Genomic DNA, 19,591 nt, shown 5'->3' with positions numbered 1-19,591 from the left:
AATAAGAAGGTAATTTAGCAGGCATTGAAACACGCCTGGACAACCTGAGCTGTGGCCTCAGGGCTCATGGAGAGAGTCCTGGGGTCTCCTCTTTTCCCTCTGAGCAGAGGGATGACTCCCTTCCTCCTCCTTTCTTGAATGTCACCCTCAGTCCCAGCCCCACACGGGGCCATCAGAGGCACAAGGGGCTGGGAATGCAGTAGGAGCCACTTGCAAGGGTAAATCCTATCTGGGCCCCCTGTGTGCTCTGGGCACCAGGTTATCAGGGAGCTGCATCCTGACCAGAGAGCTGGAAAACCCCTATCAGCATCTCCCTGCTCCTCTCCCAGCAGTGACACAGCTTATTTAACACCTCATTTTCCTGCAAGGAAACTGGACTCTCTGAGCTCCTTACACAAGACTTTGAAAAATGTCTCCTTTTTTTTTTAATAATTAATGTAACAAATTCCTTCAGAAGCCATTCATCTTCACTGCTGTACACCATGAAAAAGTGAAACAATCTGACCAACCTCAGCCTTCTGGCAAGGCAGGAAATCAATCCCACCACCTGTGCTGGACTGTAATGACAAATAGGGGCAAGAGAGTATTTAACTGTGGAATAATATTAAAAATTTAATCCAATAATTAAAATTATTAAAGTCACACCTAAGATATATTGAACGTTTGCCTACATTTATTATAAGTGGTTCCAAAGAGTATGTTTTGAGTAAGCCCTGCACTTTTCAGTTTTCTTGTGCATTATTTAGTAAAAAAAAACCCTCTTTCATTTGTAGTGCACAGTGCCAAGAGCTACACCCTTGTGTTCATTTTAACACTGAAGCTTCCCCTCCTGAGTGCTCTGAGTGGTCTCCAGACTTGGAACTCACCATAATCAAGATGCTATGAAAATTTTCTCCTTCTGAAAGGCACAACCTCCACTTGCTCCTCAGGTCTTCACTTTACCTGTGAAAAATACTGTGACATTTTATCTTTACACCCAGCACTGACAGAGCTTAGCAGGAACCCAGTCTCATTAACAGAAGGGCTCTACCTTTTTGGTTTCCAGGTATAAAAAGTCTTATAGGTAGGACACTTCCAAACTGCTTTGAAAGTCCTGTTTGTGCAAAGCAGGCATAGTTTGTGCTGATCAAGTGTCAGTCACCAAAAGTTCCTCTCAGATATTTGCTAGCTGCAAAAACTCTCTCTAAAACAATACCAAATAACAGACCAACTCTGGTGTTTCAGAGCCAGTTTCCTTTTATTCAGTTCTCTCATTAGTGTCAGCAACAAATAAGTAGATAGAGCAATAATAAAGCTGAGTTTATCTTGTTTCCTCCACTCCCTTTTTTCACTGAATTACTAAGGCTTGGAACAATAACAGGATGCCGGGATGCAGGATGGGAAAGGCTGACTCCCAGCTGGAAAACCTTGGAGACTGGAGAGCTGAACACTCCCAGTATTGCTTCACAAAAAGAGAAGTGGATTTTTCTATTTGATCTTCATTTTTTGTATTCTGCTTAAAATTTTGGGATCCTGGGTTCAGTTTGCCTGATTTGGTACCAGACCTTGGCCACCTCGGACTCGGGTAAGAGACAAATGTTATTTTCTGTCCTTCAGCCATCAACTCCATTTCAAAGGGTTTTTTACCTCCACCCAAATTATTTTCTAATGTCTTAAATAAGTTAAGAAATATCAGCAAATGGGCTATGAATTTTATACAATCCACCAACTCCTTTGGGCCTTACACTGATGGCACCCACACCAAGTACAAACAGCAGAGCTGTTAACAATTGACACTGGAAGAGGAAAAGCTCTGGCTTTGTTGGGCTATAACATAATATTCCCAGATCATTAAAAAAATATATGTATCTGTACATTCCATGGGGGTTTTTTGGGTATTGCTTTGTAATATTTAGATCATGTTGCCAATGTTTATCCATAATGGAAAAGAGGTGGAGATTATGCTGCCAATTGCACTATAAAGCCTCTAGGAAGGGATTTCCCTCCTGATGTGGACAGGTTCAGCTCCAGGACTGTTTGCAGTGAGCAGAGGTGTGCTGGGCTGGGAATTGATGTTTCATTGAAGTGGGGTGGATTTGGGGTCTGTCTGTAAGGTAGGTGGCTTTCCTGTGCCAAGGGGTGACAGCCACTGTGTGCCCTGGCCGGCTCTGGCATACCTGTTTAAACTGAGAGGGGAGTTTATACAAACTCAGGTCAGTGATTTAGTCTCCTAAATTTCCAAGTTTAAAGCGTCCCAGGTACTTTATCACCCAAACTCTGGAGTGCCAGGCTTTACAGACCCTCTTCTAAAAGACCAGCAGTTCTTATTCCAGAGGTTCCTTGATCTCAGTGGTTCAAAAAGACCCATTTTTTTTTCTGATGGGTTATCTGATGAGCAGTGGCTCGACACAAAAAGTTGTTTGAAAAGGCTTTTATCTTGTCCTAGAGCAGGTGTAGCAGGTCCCTGAACTAACAAGCTCGCTGTGCAGCTTGCAGAGACAAAGTATTTGTGCATAAGAGATGAACTGATAGTGGCTTTTCTGTAAGAAATCTATTCTGCAGTAGTGGGACTGTCAGCGTGCACAGCACCTCACCATGCTGGCTGTCACACTGTAATAAAGATAAAGGAAGGAAAGAAATGCAAGGGAAAAAAAGATATGGAAGGAGACGAATTTCTGTGAGAAAATCTCTTCCATTCTTAGCTCCCAAAAACATTCCAAGTTGGCTGTTTCTGCAGTTAACAAATGTATAGTTAATCAATGTGTCTCTGCCTCCTGTGAATACAAATCATTAGATCAGCATTTGTAAAAGCACACAGTATTATAGATGTTCATGCAGGAAAATATATTAGACAAAAGCAAGGATGCTCCAATGATTTAGAAAAGCTTCTCATCTTAGGTTAATTTGTGCCTGGTAACAAAAACTCATATACCAGAAACAAATCACAGAAATGCTGACTTGAATTTTATCTCTGGTATCTCCAGGAGGTGCTTTTTATCCTTAAATAAAGGGTGACCCACAGGAGAAAAGGACACAGGATGCATTTAGCATAGGAAAGCCTTAGAACAGTACAATATGCTAGAGAGAAGAATGTGGATTTACAAGTAATAAAACAAATTAATTTGAAAGCAAAGGATAAACTCAATTAAAAAATCGTTCCTGCTTTGCCCACAAAGCCACAAACCTGGGTTATTTTTCAGACTGCTACAGCTGCACTGCAATGCAACAGGAAGCATTTTCCAAAGCCTTGCTCTTTAACAGAAGACCATACGAGTGTTCTTTAAACATTTTTAAAACAAATGTTAACACTGAAATTGAGTCCCTGAGCAACGTGCAGCTCGCAGGACACGGGGCACAGAGGCAGGGCAGAGTTAACAGCTCTGCTGCCAGCTTTGCCTCACATCCTGCCTCTGCTGAGGGAAAACAGGATAGAGGTAAAAATTGATTTACAGCACTTATAGAACAAAGGACTTCACTGTCCCTCAAAATAAATCAGTTACTTCAATTGATATTTCAATTAATATTTCAAATTCAAAATAGAAAAACTTTCATTAAAAGCTCTTGTCTTCTCTGGGTACATGTTTACAGAACTACAGGTGTAAATCAGGCCAGAAAATACTTGTTGTTTTCTAAAAGAGCAGATGTTAACAGAATCAAGATAACTGATTATTTCTGGCAGCTGAGCTTTCTGTAAGGAATTTTTATTGTATTTTCATCATAATTCCAGGTTTTGCTCAGATTCTCCAAGTTTAATTCAGAGGTTCCAATGTTAGTGCCAAGAAGAAAATAAGAGGTTCCCTTTGTGAGAAATTTGTTGGGCATGAAACTACTTTGGTGTCTTTTTTTTTTTTAAACAAATGAGTTTCCCTTGTTATCCTTGTGAGTTTACAAACTGAAAATGCCTCAGAGTTTAGCACTGGTGTGAGTTCTTTCCCTTCCTCCCCTGAGCACAGCAGGCAGGAATGGTTGGTGCAGACTGGAGATTTGCAGGCACAGAGAGGTGCCCAGCTCACACTCACCAGAACAGTTCCCACACCTTGGAGAGCTGCAGGAGAGCAGAGCTTGGTGAGCCCAGAGCTGAACACTCTTTTGAGCCATGGTAAAAGGTTTTTTGTGGGCTTCCCTTCGGGGCTCTGCTCTGCCAAGGGCCATGCAGGTGTAGCAAACGCAGAAAACAAACTCTGGTGTCACTGTCCTGGCCCCGAGCCACCAGCTGTGCTGCTGAGGAGCTTCCAGGGATCCTGCTCCAGGGTGCCTGCAAACCCTGGTGTCCCACCCAGAAATGCTGGGAATAAACCTGTGCAAAATGAAGGCACGGTTTAGAAATTAAGGCACACAGTTCAGTAAACTCCCCTGTCCAGCCCTCCAGGCGGGACTCAGGCAGCCCCACTCCCACCCCAGACTGTCCCTGCTGGGGCTGGAGCCCCTTCCCAGCTCCAGGACCCCACAGGTCCCTACAGACACCCTCTATCAGACCAGGATTCCTTCCCAGTTCCAGCCCAGGACTCCCATGGCAGTCTCAGACCTCTCATTCCATAAAGCCATTTATTCCCAGTGCAGGCAAACAGAACAACCCAAGCTGCTGCCTCCCAGGATGGATCCCAGCCAAGGAACCCCTGGGCTTTTATCCCCTCTCAGTTCAAGAGTGCCCAAGCCTGGCTCTCCCTGCTGAGCCCTGGGCTCCTGCCACGTCTCTGGCTGTGCCACAGCTCCCTGTGCCCTTTGCTGGGTCCCTTTCCTGGGGCTCCCCCTGAGCTGCCCCAGAGACCTGCACAGAATGAATTCCTCACCAGCCACTCACCACTGCACCTCCTGAATTCTGCAGTGAGCCTGGCCTTGGAATATGAAAAGTCAATAAAAAATTGTGAAGAACCTGTTTGCAGTTCTTCTGTGCAGGAATACAAATTAGCCCCTCGCATTTGATTTCCATTCATCTGCATCAGAATTTCAGATCTTCCAATAAGAATGGAACTGGCTGTATTCTGAATGCAAGCTTTTGCTGAATATGTTAAGTAAGCTCTGTCATCTCCTGAAAGGGAAGTTGTTTGTGCCATGGGTCTGATCTGTTGGGCAGGCAGGGAGATGTGGGGCCCAGCCCTCCCAGCTGCTAATTAGGACACTCACAGGACCTGGAGCAGCTCAAGAACCTGGGATTTCCAGGGATGCCAAAGACAGGAGAAATGCACAAGGCAACCTATGCCTCCATGGCACTGCCTACACTTCAGTCTTGGTGCTCTGAGAATAGACCAGGAGTCAAGAGCTGAAAAGACACTCTGGAAGACTTTTCTCCAGACAAGTATTTTTGCATGAGACAGACAGCAAAGCTCTTATAATAGATTAGCAGCTGCATTTGAAAGCTTTATCAAGTATTAGCCACAAAAGTCCAGAAGTTATAGTGAAAAATTACAGATACTTTAGAGAGAGGCCAGCATGGTTACTGGCACAAACTAGGGAAATGTCACAGTACCTTCCCAAAGAGCAGCAGAGAGAAGAGTGTTCTTCTGCCCCAACATTGCTACCTGAAATGCAAGGACTTACAGAGCACCATCGTAGTTAGAGGTAGACAAAAAGGCAAAAATGTTTCAGTTCCTCATTTTCGAAACCCAAAGAGGCCACTTTTATTGTCCCAGTTGTCCCCTTCTGTTCCTGTCCACTTTCCCCAGCATCCTCTGCCACAGCTTGAGGCAGCAGAGGCCTGTTTGTGTCACACATCTGTTTCCAAGCCACAGACCAGCCGTGACACCTCTGCCTGAGTCCATTTCCCTGCATCCCCGTCCCTCCCAGCCCTGCAGGGTGCTCCTGACACCTGGCAGAGCTCAGCAGGGACAAGGTGGGCTCATGCAGCACACGGGGCCCTTGGCCTCATTGTGCATGACAGTGGGAAGGGAAATTCCACTTCCACCAAATTCCTTCCCCTGCCTTTGTCCACGTTTCTAAGGTATGCTCTGGTAGCAGCAGTCTTCCTTTTCCCCTTCCTTTAGCGAGGCTGTCTGCTGTGAATCTGTGTCCTGGGAATCCTCCAGGAGCACAAAGCCTGCCTTCCAGTGTTTGCTTGAGGAGACCAAGGGCTGGTGCTGCTGTCCTGCCAATGATAGGAAATCCTGCCATTGATGGGAATGGCTCCTGTGATGGGCTCAGCTCCATCGGCAGAACCCCCCTTGCAAAGAGCTTTAGTTGGCTTCTCCGTTCTGTTGTGGGATAGTCCCTGCCTCTACCTCCAGCCCTAGACCTGAATTCAGAAGGGATTTGCATTCTCTTTCTGGCTTTTGCTGTCATTCTCTTTCAGATATTAATGATCTGTCTGCAAGAGAATCAGTTTACTCATGACTTGATGAGCTTAAAGGCCTTTTCCAACTTCAACAATTCTGTGATTCTATGTTAGGATTAGGCCAAGCAATCAGTATTAATAATAATGTATCAGAGTTTTCAACACCCCCTCTCAGAACCCAAAGCTACAATGAATTTGTGTATATTGGCTGTTTGTTTAGGGGTTTAGGCTCTCATTAAAGCATAAACAATGATGGCACATTTTAGTATCATTCAGATGGTCAGGGCACTCCAGACACTTACCCAGCACACAAATGAAGAAGGGAGGGCAGAAAGCAGGAGAGCTTTCTTTATAAAATGAACCCTTTTTGCAGTGGGTTCATTTTACAAAGACATAAATGTGAACTCCACAGGGACAGAACTATCACAGAGCCCCATCGTCTGTAGCACCATTTCACAAACACCTTTGCTTTGTAGCCTGGGCTTGCCAGCAGCAGCTTTGGTAAAAGATTAGTGTTAGGGCAGATACTGAATTACTGAGTTGCACTTGGACATGACTACAGTCCCAAACAGGAAAAAAGGGACACATTTCTCTGTGGAATGTATTTTCTCATTTCCCTGCTGTGAAGTGATGAGCTGCATCACCTGCCAAATATGGACTGTCCTGGAGCTTCTTCAGCTAAAGAAAAAGGGTTTATTCACTCCAGAAGGGCTTTTCAGTGGCTGTGATTAGAACATGAGCTGTGGCAGAGATAAATGTTCCACTTACACAGCCTCTGAAGAGGAAAAAAGTTCCACCTCAGCTTAAGATAAATCTCTGTTAAATCATGACCACTCCCACATAGAAACAAATCCACACAGAAGAGTCACACAACTTACAACAGCTTTCCTCATCTTTTTACGCTTCCCTGTGTCTGGGGCCTGTATTTTCACGCTCTCCAGCTTTCCTTTCTGCACGTTAAAGAGGAAATTTGCTGCCCCAGTTTTATTTTGATTTAAATATTGAATTTTCCTGACGAGAGCTAAGCTGTAACGAAAACTATTGGAAGACTCATTGTAAATTCACAAGAACAGTAATAATATCATTTGCATCATCTCACAACACATGGAGATAATACAATGGAAGTGTTCCAGGAAAGGACTGTAACTATAGGGATGGACATAAAAGGTCTTAAAGTTAATTAAGTCTGGTCTACAAGTCTGCTGGATAAGGGCAGGAAATAGAGAAGAATGAACTGACATTTGAATGAAACATTCTAAAAAGGGAGAAAAATACAGAACACTAAACAAAATCTATCCAGACACACCCTGCTTTTTTTAGCCTCTTGCCCAGACAGAAAACAAGAGATTTATGTATATGTGCATGCTTTCTTTATCTGCCACAACGTTAATTTTCAGAGGAAATACTAATGCATTCAGCTACCCCAGAGAACACTCTGGACAAAGGAATGAGCACACACAGGCAGCTGAGCAGGGTTTCTCTGCTGCAGATTAGTGCCAGGGCAGTAAATATCAGTTATGGTGACCTGGGCACAATGCTCGTGTGCCACACAGGTACTTTTGCTCCTGTTAAAGAAAAACATGGAGGAAAAAAAAATCTTACCTGCTGTAAAAACAGCTACATTGTACTTTTTAAAACATCATATTTATTGCTAGTGGTTCCTCAAAGGAGAGGGACTTCTCTTTAATGAGGGGGGCTCAGCTGGAGCTCTGTGCTAGGAGGCCTCTCTGATATTAAGGATTTATGTGGAAGCAAAGGGGAAATGGAGAAAGCTCTTCAATACATTATTCTTATATGTACCTTGTATTCTTTCAGTTTGGCCAAACTCTGGAACACCCAGTGGCAGCTTCAGCCAAGCTCTGTAGAGCTGAGCTAATCAGGGTAAGCACCAAAACAGACCCAGTCTGAAAGGTGCACTCCATTCATTGTAGGGAGCAAAGCTCCTGGTCAGAGAGGCTGGAGAAATCTTTTCAGTGATCACAAACACCTCCAAGATGCCCAAACTATTTGACTTCTGCTCCAAAATGAGCAAATAATTTCTGGAGGATTCTCTTGTCCTCCTGCTCCCCCAAAATCAGACAGCATAGGAGTGGGGGGTGCTGGGGATGAGGGGGGCTCAGGGAGACTCCTGCACCCCTTTCTGTCCCACTGAGCCACCTCAGTTTGGGATGAGCAAGAGGAAATTGGCTCAGAGGAAGCAAGAAAAAAGCTGGATCTACAGGCAGGCAAATATGTCACTGAGACTGAGAGACAGCCCCTGCCCAGGCTGTACACCAGTACACCTAATCATCTCTGGAATCTGCTTTTGGATGCAAGGAAGGGAATAAGTTCTTTGCCTGTCTGCAACACTGGCACTTCATCACTGTTTTCAACATCTGTCTTCATCAATAATTAATCCAGATGGGAGATATATTCCTCTTTATCTTGGACAAGGAATTCAGGGGGGGAAATGTCTGCAGTTCCAAACTATGTGTGCAGGATGATCCCACCCATCTTATCAGCTCACTTCAGAGCAGAAAGGCTGCACTTAACCCAGAGTTAACCCCCACAGTGGCTCTGGCTTCAAAAGCACTTGACAACTGTCACCACAAGATATGTGGCCAAGAGCAAATTTTCTGTCATTTGATTGTTTGTTTCACCCCTGCAACATATGCCAAGTAAATAAATCATACCAGTCATAGGTATTGTGGGATCTCTGATTGTAATAAATGGAATGCTCTAAACCAGAGAGCACAAAATCTATGTGACAGTAATGATGAGGTGAGAATATACTGTGCCAACCCCCAAAGTCTGCCTGTGGGCTTGAGCACATTCCCTAAACCCCAGAACACCCCTGCTCCTCAATTAGCCCTCACAAACCAGATCCAAGGGAGCAGAGGCTGTAAAAAGCTAAAGCAGAGGAGGTTGGGACCTTAAACTCCATGGGATTAATGCTGTCAACAACTAAGGGAAAGCCAAAATTTTCTGTTTATGATGATATTTGTATTTGCTATGAAACAAAATCCAAAATTAGTTTAATAATTTAATCACAAATATTTCAGCAACTGTGTTTATACTGGACACTGTATAAACATTTTACCCCTTGTTATATTTTGGACTGACATATTTGTACATGAAGTGAAAGGCTTTATGCATGGCAAGACTGGACAATACCACTTATTTAAAGAACTTGGATCCATTTTGGGAATACTTCAGGGAAAGTAAAGCATTATGTGACTCTAGGAGAGTCAGAAGCCTCAAGCAGTACCAGAATATTTCAGTGCTTCATACTTTGTACCTGTCCCATTCCAAACTGGTTTTTATCAACTCTCAAGTGTCTCTACAGCTTCTGTGGTGACAACCAACATGACCATGAACAATGAGCAAAGCCAGGGATTCTGCACCTGGCAGGAGACAGAGCTGCCTGCTGAGAGTGGGGAATGAGGAGGGATGTTAAAGACTCACTCAGACTGTGGTGTGTGAGGGGCTCTGACAGACCTTCACCTCTCTTTCTCTTCTGGGCACGTCAGCAGATTTACCCAGATGGGATTTCTGGATGTACCAGGATGGTCACAGAAAAACAGTCAACCCTTAAAACAACAATTAGCTGCCTCACCAATCTGATGAGAAGGATTGTCATACTGTCACTGCTCATTGTAATGACTCCAAAGCATTGTTTTACCTCCATCACATCTGTCATCTACAGCAAACAACCCTCAGTCCCAGAGTGCACTGTCATTTCGACAGAAGTCATTCAAGAATTATTAATTTAGCTAGTCCAAAAATAGTCCTTCCTTCAAGTCCATGAACCCAGTAACTGAAACATTAACATATATTTAATTTGCTTCTCAATTACCAGATTTACAAGAAAGAAACTCAGATAAATACCAGATTACTACAGATTGACAGGAAAATTATTTTATTAAAAATGAGAATAGGAATCAAAGCTTGTGCATAGGACCCGAAGGAGCAGCCCCTCTGGGGTGGCTCATTTTCCTGAGTAAGATTTTTGACACGACACAGAAAAATAAGTCCTAGATTTTCTTGACCTATGTGGAAGTTGCATACTTTTGTACAGACTCTCCATGTCTTCTTGTATTAGATCATTAAGGGATTCATTTCCACAAACAGAAGAGTTTCATATCCCCAGACATACTTAAATTAACACTGTCCAAAAAAGGCTACAGATATCAAAACAATAAAAGACAACCAGGCACAATCTATCATCCCTTCTCTCTCAAATATTCCCAGGAACAGAGATTCTTTGAGGTTTTCTTGAATTCTAACAGAAGCAAATTTCTGAGCTGTGCAGGTGTTATGCAAAGGGAAATCAAGATCTAAGCCAAGCAAATGTGTATTTGTGAACAGGAAATTGAATCTGAACCTACACCAGAAACACACATTCAATAAATAAATGTATCCATTCTTTATCAGATACAAATCAGGCAGGAGCATAGATAGCACCCTCTAAACTGCAAATATGCTTGTAAAAGTTTTTAGAAAATGCATATTAAGAGAAAGTTAACTAGAAATTGAGAGAAACCAGCAGAGGTTAAAAATCCTTCCACCTTTGAGATTTTGGGCCTTGGTGCTTCACTGTCTGACAGGACCCTCTCAACTCAGTCAGATTTATCAGCAAGGAACAAAAGGGATCTTCCTTCCTCACTCTTTCTGCTTATAACCAAAATCTTCCTGGACCATACATTTCTGATTTTCAGCTCTTCCTCTGCCTTCTCTCAGGATTCACTGCAGCACTTTAAACCAGCACGTCACTCACTAAAATGCAAGCAGGGCTGTCAGGATCTCTGGGAGGAGTCCTGGGTAGATCCGTTTTTGCTGCTCACATCTTTAGGGCACAGGCTGTCACTCACTAACTTGGAGGATGGCTTTGCATCTTTGAAAAGAAAAAGAAAAGAAAAAAATTTTTAAAAGGATGATAAAAATAAGGGGAAAAAATTGAAAAAAACCCACCAAACGAGGTCTTGCTTCCCTCATTTTCTTCCCAGTTCTGTATCTGAAATAACATAAAGACTTCGAGCACAATTTGGCTGCCTGCTTTCCACCAAGGCAATGTATACAAAGCAAGCATTTACAGGTCCTTTAAAGTCAAATTTCTTCATTTCCCAAAGAGAAATCTGTCTTAGCTGAGGACTCCATCCACCCATGAGGTGAAGTTGTATTTTGCATCATCCAGGAGAAACTATCTGGTGAGCTGAATAGGCAGGAAAATAATAATCAGTAAATTTCCCCATGCCTACCAGAAACTTGAAGCTCAAATCACAAAGCGATTTCAGATTAGAATTAATTCTCCTTTTCCCTGGAAGGAAAATATGAGGAGCTCAAATGAGAAGTGCTGAATTATGCTCCCACCTGTGTTTATACACTGCTGCAGCAACCAAGACAACAAGAACTGAGCACCACCAAGTGCAGCACGAGTGCTCTCACCACACTGAGATTTTTAAAGCAGCAAGTTTGCTTAAGATATTGCTCAAGTGCCTGTTCATTCCAAGGTACTATCCCAAGCAGAAAATGTCATTTTCCAGTCAGTTTTCAGGTAGGCATTTGCACTCCAGATTGTTTAGTCATCACAGTGGCCATTTACTTCAAAGTACCATCACTGCATACAAAATGACATTTTAGAACCAGTTCCAGGCAGGCATTTGCACTCCAGACTGTTTAGTCATCAGTGGAAATCACTTCTCACATGCATAAAATCGACACAAGGACAATCAAAACTCCAGCCCCAGGTAGTCAGGCACGAGGCCTGCTGAAACCAGCTCAACAACCTGGAAAGGAACAAGCAGCAGAGTGTTCTCAGGAAAGAGCACTGTTGTGCCTGGCTGGGACATGTGACAGACACAGAAACACTGAGTTCTGCCCTGCCACACGGTACACCCAAAAATAAAAAAAAAAATTTAAAAAAAAAAAAAGATTCCTCTGAGTCAAAATTGCACGATTTCCTTAGGCAGCTGTTCTCAGTGTCACTGGGGTTTGAGGACCTCCCCAGTTCCTGTTGTCACCCCAGTTCCTGTTGTCACCTCAGCTCCCGTCCCATGGGAGCCCCAGCAGCAGCAGGAGCACGGAGGGAACAGGAGCAGAGGTAACAACACAGTGGGGACACACTGGGGACCTTGGGGACACAGTGGGGACACAGTGGGGACACAGAGGGGACACGTCCCACTGCTCCTCTGGGAGCTGGGCACAGCCATGGGCAGCAGTTCTGAGCTGAGGGAACGGGGACAGCAGAGCCTGAGAGCATTGTCACTCCTGGCCCTGGTCCCTGCCAGGGCACCACAGACACATCCCAGTCCTCTGTGTGCTCCAGTGCCCCTTTTGGAACAGATAATGCTTTTTATCTGCCTGCAGGACTGTCAGAGACACGAGGAGCTTTATCAGCCCAGGTTTGCACAGCCCTCTATGGCCCCTGAAAGGCAGCATTAAGTATTGCTAAGGCTATTTTCTTTTAATAATGTTCTGCCTGCTCACAAAACTACAGCACTGCAAAGGAAAAATATAATTTATCCCCTCCTGTGTTTGGTTAACTTTCTGCTCCTTAGGGCTTGCTGCATTCACACATTTACTTGTGGTCTTACCCATTCTATAGATGAGAAATTAATGTTAAAATGGATTCTGTATGGCCAGACTGTTCAGAGGCATTATGCTCCCCGAGACCAGGTCAGATTCTTCTCTCTGTATCTGCCCTGGTTTCATTGAGCACAGCAATTTTGGAGATGCTTAGATAGTGTATCAGAGTATTTTTTTTCCATCTGAAAAATAATTTTTCAGTGCTATTTGTTCCAAGAGAAACTAATTTTTTTTTATGGGGTTTTTCATTTTCATTTAGATGAATCATTTAGATTCTTACTGGAATCATTCAGATTCCAGTAAGAGAAAATAATCTTTCATTTCCAGCCTTTCTCACAATCAGTTATGCAAATTATCTCAACAACAGGGACATGACCCTTTTAAAATGTGTTCGTATTCTTGTGTATGACAGCCACTTCTAGCAAATTTCTCTCTCAAGATGTTCATTATCACCACTCTACCATTATCCGTTTGGGGTTTTGGATGCTGAAAAATTCTCAAAGATAAGCATAAGGTTTTAGTATGATTGACCAGGAAAATAAATAATTTCAGAGGCAACTGTCCCTCATGTCCTAAAATCTCTGTATACAGAAGCCTGGTTTAACCTTTGTTTAATATACAAGCATAGAACAAATTTCTTTGCCAGCTAAACTAACCTTGCATAAGGATTGAAACACACTTTTAGAGATAGAAGTAAACTAGATGAGAGGCAAATACTAGGAAAAAAAAAAGCAAACCACAAATGTTCATAAGAATATTTCATCCAATGGTTTCATTACCTGGAGACTGTATTTATATCAGCTGTTCATCACCTTTACAGTTGATTACTTGCCAAAACAACCTGTAAAATGCAAACTTTTAATTAGTACAGTATTGTCTGTATCTCCACCCGACATTTTTTAATAATTACTCCCAGTCTGGAAGAAGAAACTGCACTATATGAGTCATGTGTCACACAAATCACTTTGAATACCAGAATTTCTCAGTTAACTGTCTATAGTACCCTGCAGACCAAGAGTTATTTGCTAAAATAATTCAACGCATAAAATGAATAATAAGGGTGAGAGAACCCATCATTTGCTGGAAGAAAATTTAAGAGCAAAGCAATAAGACTCAGCTGCTTGAATAAAGCATTCCCTGCTAACTTTCAGGAACATGTATGGTCCCTGATTAGACTAAAGAAGCTGGAGCTGTTGGGCTCATCAGCCAGGGACAGAGGGACAAGGGGGCTGTGTGAGGCCAGAGCAGGGCAGGACTCGTGGCTGCATTCCCACCACGCTGGAAACTGGGGGTCCTTGCTCGAAGGGATGCACCTGATTCCCATCCCTCAGTCCTGCCTGCCCAGCAGACACAGAAGAAAGGAAAAGCTGATCCCTAGAGAAAAAAAGGGAAAAGCTGATCCTACCTGTGAATGACCCCTGTTATCCCTCAGAAACGTTCTTGCTCCTGGTTCTGTGGGAATGCTCAGGATGGCAATGTCCCCTTCTGCTGCTGCCTCTGGCACTTTGGGTGAGAGCTGCTGGGAAGGAAATTGTCATGGCCAGAAAAGAGAATTTAGTACAGCTTGTCAGGAGCTGGCACCCAGGGAAAGTGGCCTGCCCACCAGGACTGAGCCCCTGCCAGCACTGCTCACAGGCCCTGCTGTGTGTGCTGCCAGGGAAGGGCATTCCTGGGCATCCTGAGGACTTCAGTGACAACAGCAAAGGCTGCCACGAGGAAAACGAGCATGGTGCCCTGGGGAAAGTGTCCTCAGGGTCAGCCTGTCCTGGGGAAAGTGTCCTCAGGGTCAGCCTCCCTGGGGAAAGTGTCCCCAGAGTCAGCCTGCCCTACGGGCAAGGCACTCCCATGTCCCTGGAGAAGAGCAAGGAAAGAGCTCCAGAGTGCACTGTCATTTTCCAAAAATGAGCAGCTTGAAAGTTGGCAAAGGTGAAGCAGAGATCAATTTTTGCAAGAGGCTCTCCCACCTCCATCTGTATTTGAGCTGCAGTGCCAGAGGGCAGCCAAGGACCTCCAAACTACTGCCAAAGGAACCCTCCACTGCCCAGGGAGGTTGGACAAATATGAACAGGAATCCATTGATCAGGAGTTAAAGGAACTGAAGCCTCCTTAAAATCTACAAACATGCTGAGGGAAAGAGGCAGCTAAATTTCAGCTGAAATGCACATGTATGTAAATAGATTCAGTCAGCACTTTCTGTTTTAAAACCAGCACTACAGGAGAGCTCCACTCAGCACAGGAACCAGAGAAAAAGGCTCTTTGACCACTTCAGTCTGCTCTTTGGCAAAACCACAGTCTGTGCTAGTTGGCATTGTCCAGTGGCTTCCTTTGGTTATTGTGTTTTGTAGTTGTACGGATAAAAGTCAGACTTAGGCAATCACAGCAGAATCATATCACTGCCTTCCAGTTTCCAGTTGTAAAATGTTCATCTACACAAATAAAGTATAGAAAAACAACCAAATTATACTCATTTTTTCTAAAAATATTCAAAGTCAAGCTTAGGGCACAGAATAGAAAAAACTAGCTAAATCAAAAAGCTTTGTTTGAATCTAGAAAACTGTATCAAACACAGCTTATCTATCAAAAAGCACATTCAAAGGCACCTTATTCACTTCCTACCCAGCCACAAAGGAGGAACATTCCTCAGGTTATGTACAACAATGTGAGAGAGAGAGAATAGTACAGCAAAGCAACATTTCATGGTAAATAAAATCTTTTTTTACTGACACTGATGCTGCACCATGGGATAACACTGATTGCCTGGTTACCAAAGAGTAATTTTGGAAACGTCTCAGCACCTTCCTGATGAAAATATTAATTTAATCTTGCATCCAGCAGCCCGTGTGATGTCAACTTCTCATCACAATTAGCAGGTTTATTTTTGATATGCATGCTGACAGCTCCTAAAAGCTAATGGAAAGTCATTTATGTGCAATTTAAAGTCTGATTACTTGAGTGTTAAAGTTCCCTGACAGTCCTTTATATTAGGAATGGGAAATTTAGGAAGAAAATGAATCCGCTTTGATAACATTAAAATAACTCCTCTGATATGAAAGTTAGGCCTAAAGTTTGCTAAAATTAACACAGGATGCAAAAAAATAGTTTCACCTGAAAATAATTTCATTCAAAATTATCATTTTGTAGATGTTAAAGTCTGGAAATAGGGGATAAAGGAACTTTATGTGAGTCTCCAAAAGCTTCAGAAGACAAGGAGTTGAATCAATAGATGAGCCCTTAAAGAAAGATAATTTGCTGTATTGTACTTGGAATTGATTGAAAATTTCACACTCATAACGTTTTCCACCAAAAAAAAACCCAGATTTTATTCTAAATCAATCTTTTCCATACGAAGATATTGACTACAGCATATTTTGTGTCAGAGCATTTCAAAACACTGCATTTGGGTTTGTCAGGCCTGAACATTTCATTTCAAGTGGAGTTAACTCAAGCTCAGCCGTGAAGCCAGGCTGCCCTGGCCCTGGGCACAACGGGGACTTGGCTCTGAATGTGCTCCTCAGAGCAATGGCAGTCACTCAGGGGGATGCTCACACCAGCATTCAAAGGTCATTTGTTATTTAATTGAAATACTTTGTTCATTGTTTTTTACAGTTTTCATCCAGCTAAAACTATTTCATAGAAGGAAGAAGCCTTCAAATTTTGATGCTGAGGCAAATGAACAGAAACAAATTGATCAAACTTCCCTACAGAAGGAATGTCCATTTGCACTTCCACGTGTGCTCCCTCTGCTGAATCTGATTCTGTTATTATTTATATTTTTGCATGTCTCTATCACTTTCTAGGCTACAGAAGAAGATGAGCCACCATATTCTACTTTTCTCGTTGTTCTTGGTCCCAGCATTTGCTGACCCAGGAAGTCAGAAATCAACCCAAAATCTTTGTTCAAATGATGTCAGCCACAAACGCCAGAAGAGAGACTGGATATGGAACCAAATGCACATCAAAGAAGAGATTGATACACCTTTGCCACACCATGTTGGCAAGGTAAGCAGCAACCTGTCAGCAATGACTGAAAATAGCAAATGAGGATCTTGAAAAACAGTTTGCAGCCTAGGCAGGAGGAATGAAAAGGAAATAGAAATGGGACTTTATACCTACTTATTAACAAGTTAAAATCTTCAAAATGTGGGCAAAGAATAAATGAAGAGCAGTGCCATAGGAATTTTAAGGCCTTTGAAGAATACAAATAAATTTAAGGGAATAGCAGGTCTGGAGATTCCAAATCCAGGAACATTATCTGCAGGTGCATGGTTAGGGAGGAAGTCTGGTGACTGATGCATGTCAGGATTTTTCTGGCAGCACAAGATTCTTTCAGAAACCTTAGATATCAGCAAATAAAAATAAAAATCAGCACATAAAAAAACAACAGTTTACATCTTTCAGCTTGTACTCAAAACACGAGTGCTATATTTCGAAATACTGTTACACAATCAAAAATATTGTTGCACAAAGCAAAAGCAAAGAATTTTTAAAATACTAACAAGCATTGACCTGCTTGCAAACTCATTTTCCTTGGGGCAGTGCTCATAAAAGCCTATCATCAGCTGCATATGGCCCAGGGAAAGTTCTCCCAGTCCAGTGTTTCAAAGGGATGCACTGTGACTCTGCAGATGAATGCAGCTGAGTGTTTCCCTGCCCTGTACAGCACTCACATCTGTCATGGCTGTCTCAGCAGAGTCCAGCCGGCCTTGCTGGCTGCTCTGGGCTGCCAAAAAAGCACCACAGAGGAAGCACAGAGGCCACAGGGTCCTCTCAGCTCCCACGGGGCATCTCTGCCTCATTTCAGACCAACTCAGCCCCAGACTGAGAGGCAGCTTCTATTCCTGGAGCTGTCCTAAATAAGAGCAATTCCCTTTGTCCAGCTCTGGGGCGATTCAGCAGCTCGGTCTCCTGAAGGCTGCTGCAGTGGCTGCCTCTGCAGCACTGAGCCCCTGATTAACCCTTTAAAGAAAGGGCCCAGCAGCAGCGAGGCAGGCTGAGTGACAGCTGCAGGAGTGTGTGACACATCTGGATTTTGTCTTGCACCACCTCAGTGCTTTCCTTTTGTCCTCAGCACCAGAAAAGGCATTCTGAGAGGTTTGTGCTTTTTACACTGAATAGGAACACAAAAATTGAGAAAGAAGGCACAGACTGTCCCATCTTTGACCCGAGAGTGGGGTTATCTCTCAAGTGGCATCTCCAGAGGTGTGAACTGCTCCCCAGCACTCCCAGCTAGCTGCCAGAAGCATGATTAAGGAATGAGGGGTGGAAATATTAATGACACATTTCAAAAGAGAAAACCGAAATTTAAACAATGCTCAACAGTAAATTACAACTACAGGATAAATCAACTCCTGAGCACCCAACAGGTGACATTTCTAATAACATCAGTAACAAAAGGCTGGAAGTACTTGGTCAAACCCATCAACCCTTGATATTTAGCTGGCTGAAATAAGAATGCTGATATAGTACATGGAAAATTGCAGTTTAAACCTTCTAGCAACGACCCTGTATGTGTGAGGGTGTAGAAAGGGAATATTATATTATCTGCAGATCAACTAGTGTGCAAAGGCATTTAGAATTGTATTAAATTCTATTTTAAAACTGATTCATGCTCATTCCTCTTCTCACATCCTTTTTTCACTGCATATAACCTTAAATTTTAAAATCTATGGGATGGAAATGTAACCTTCCTGTCATACCCTGAGCCTGAAGACTGCCTATTAAAGGATTTCATGTGACTGAGCACCAGAAAGCTGGCAGCTATGGCAGGAATTCTTCTAAATGCTGAGGAATAGAGGCTAATGCTGAATAATGTCAGGAGCTGTGAATACAGATTTCCTCCTGTAATCCTGTGAAACTGAGCAAAAACCCCTGGTAGGTCCAGAAAGTTGCAAACAAGAGTAACTCAAACTGAAAGGTGGCTCATGTTATTTCAGACATAATGCAGTTAATTATTTGTAAGTGTTGGCTGCATGAACAATTTATACCTTTAGGAAATATGAGGTATGATTTAAAAAAAGCTTTGTTCTGTATAAGCAGGCAAGTTTTAGTGTGGGTGCAAGTGTCTTCCTACAAGGCCAGCTGCTGCTGTGGTGCTGCTCAGTGCTGCCCCAGCTGACGGCAAAAGTCCTGAGGGTTCCCAGTGGGATGAGGAATTCCTGACTGTGTGAATCCTCCCGGAGAGACTGCTACACCCAGCTGCCTGACCCCACCTTTATCTCCCTGAATTACACCTTCCTCCCAGATCACATCCAGCGTAAGGAACAACAACGCCAAGTACATCATCGAGGGGGAGTACGCCAACACCATCTTCAAGGTGGAGGAGACCAGCGGGGACGTCTACGCCTTCGAGAGGCTGGACAGGGAGAAGAAGGCAGAGTACGAGCTGACAGCCCTCATCATCGACAGGACAAACAACAGGTCCCTGGAGCGCCCCTCCAAATTCATCATCAAGGTGTACGACATCAACGACAACGCGCCCGTGTTCGTACAGAAGGTGTTCAATGGCTCTGTGCCAGAAATGTCACCAGTAGGTATGTCCTCCAGCACCCACCTCCCCTCACGGCTGGCCTTAGAAAGCACCACTGATGTTATATGCACCTTGAAAATCCTTCTCTAGGAACCTCAGTCACCAAAGTGACAGCTGTGGATGCTGATGACCCCACAGTGTCAGGTCACGCCACGGTGACCTACGAAATCACCACAGGAGGGGAATATTTCACCATTGATGACTCTGGTAAGTCAGACACATAATTGTCCTTGCACTTTGTCCATACCATACCC

At 43.4% G+C, this 19,591-nt stretch overlaps 1 protein-coding gene and 1 long non-coding RNA gene across 2 annotated transcripts in view; one reads left to right on the top strand and one right to left on the bottom strand.

Annotated features, from left to right (window-relative positions):
• Nucleotides 1-1,181: 1,181 nt before the first annotated feature.
• Nucleotides 1,182-19,591, top strand: part of CDH5 (cadherin 5) — a 28,596-nt gene continuing 10,186 nt past the window's right edge. The window contains exons 1-4 of the mRNA XM_064387048.1: nucleotides 1,182-1,564; nucleotides 16,609-16,810; nucleotides 19,053-19,341; nucleotides 19,428-19,544. Of these exons, the coding sequence (XP_064243118.1) occupies nucleotides 16,622-16,810; nucleotides 19,053-19,341; nucleotides 19,428-19,544 (595 nt within the window). The 5' untranslated portion in view covers nucleotides 1,182-1,564; nucleotides 16,609-16,621. The remainder of the gene's footprint in view (nucleotides 1,565-16,608; nucleotides 16,811-19,052; nucleotides 19,342-19,427; nucleotides 19,545-19,591) is intronic.
• On the bottom strand, nucleotides 10,140-14,382 carry LOC135279692 (uncharacterized). The gene is made up of 3 exons (XR_010346917.1): nucleotides 14,217-14,382; nucleotides 13,591-13,652; nucleotides 10,140-11,120 (listed from the first exon to the last, which is right to left on the bottom strand). It is a non-coding gene; the product is annotated as an uncharacterized LOC135279692 (long non-coding RNA).

This window comes from Passer domesticus, chromosome 12 (genome assembly GCF_036417665.1).
Source record: "Passer domesticus isolate bPasDom1 chromosome 12, bPasDom1.hap1, whole genome shotgun sequence".
Classification (NCBI taxonomy): Eukaryota; Metazoa; Chordata; class Aves; order Passeriformes; family Passeridae; genus Passer; species Passer domesticus.
The sequence above is the reverse complement of the archived record's forward strand: the minus strand, read 5'-3'. Positions and strand labels throughout refer to the sequence as shown.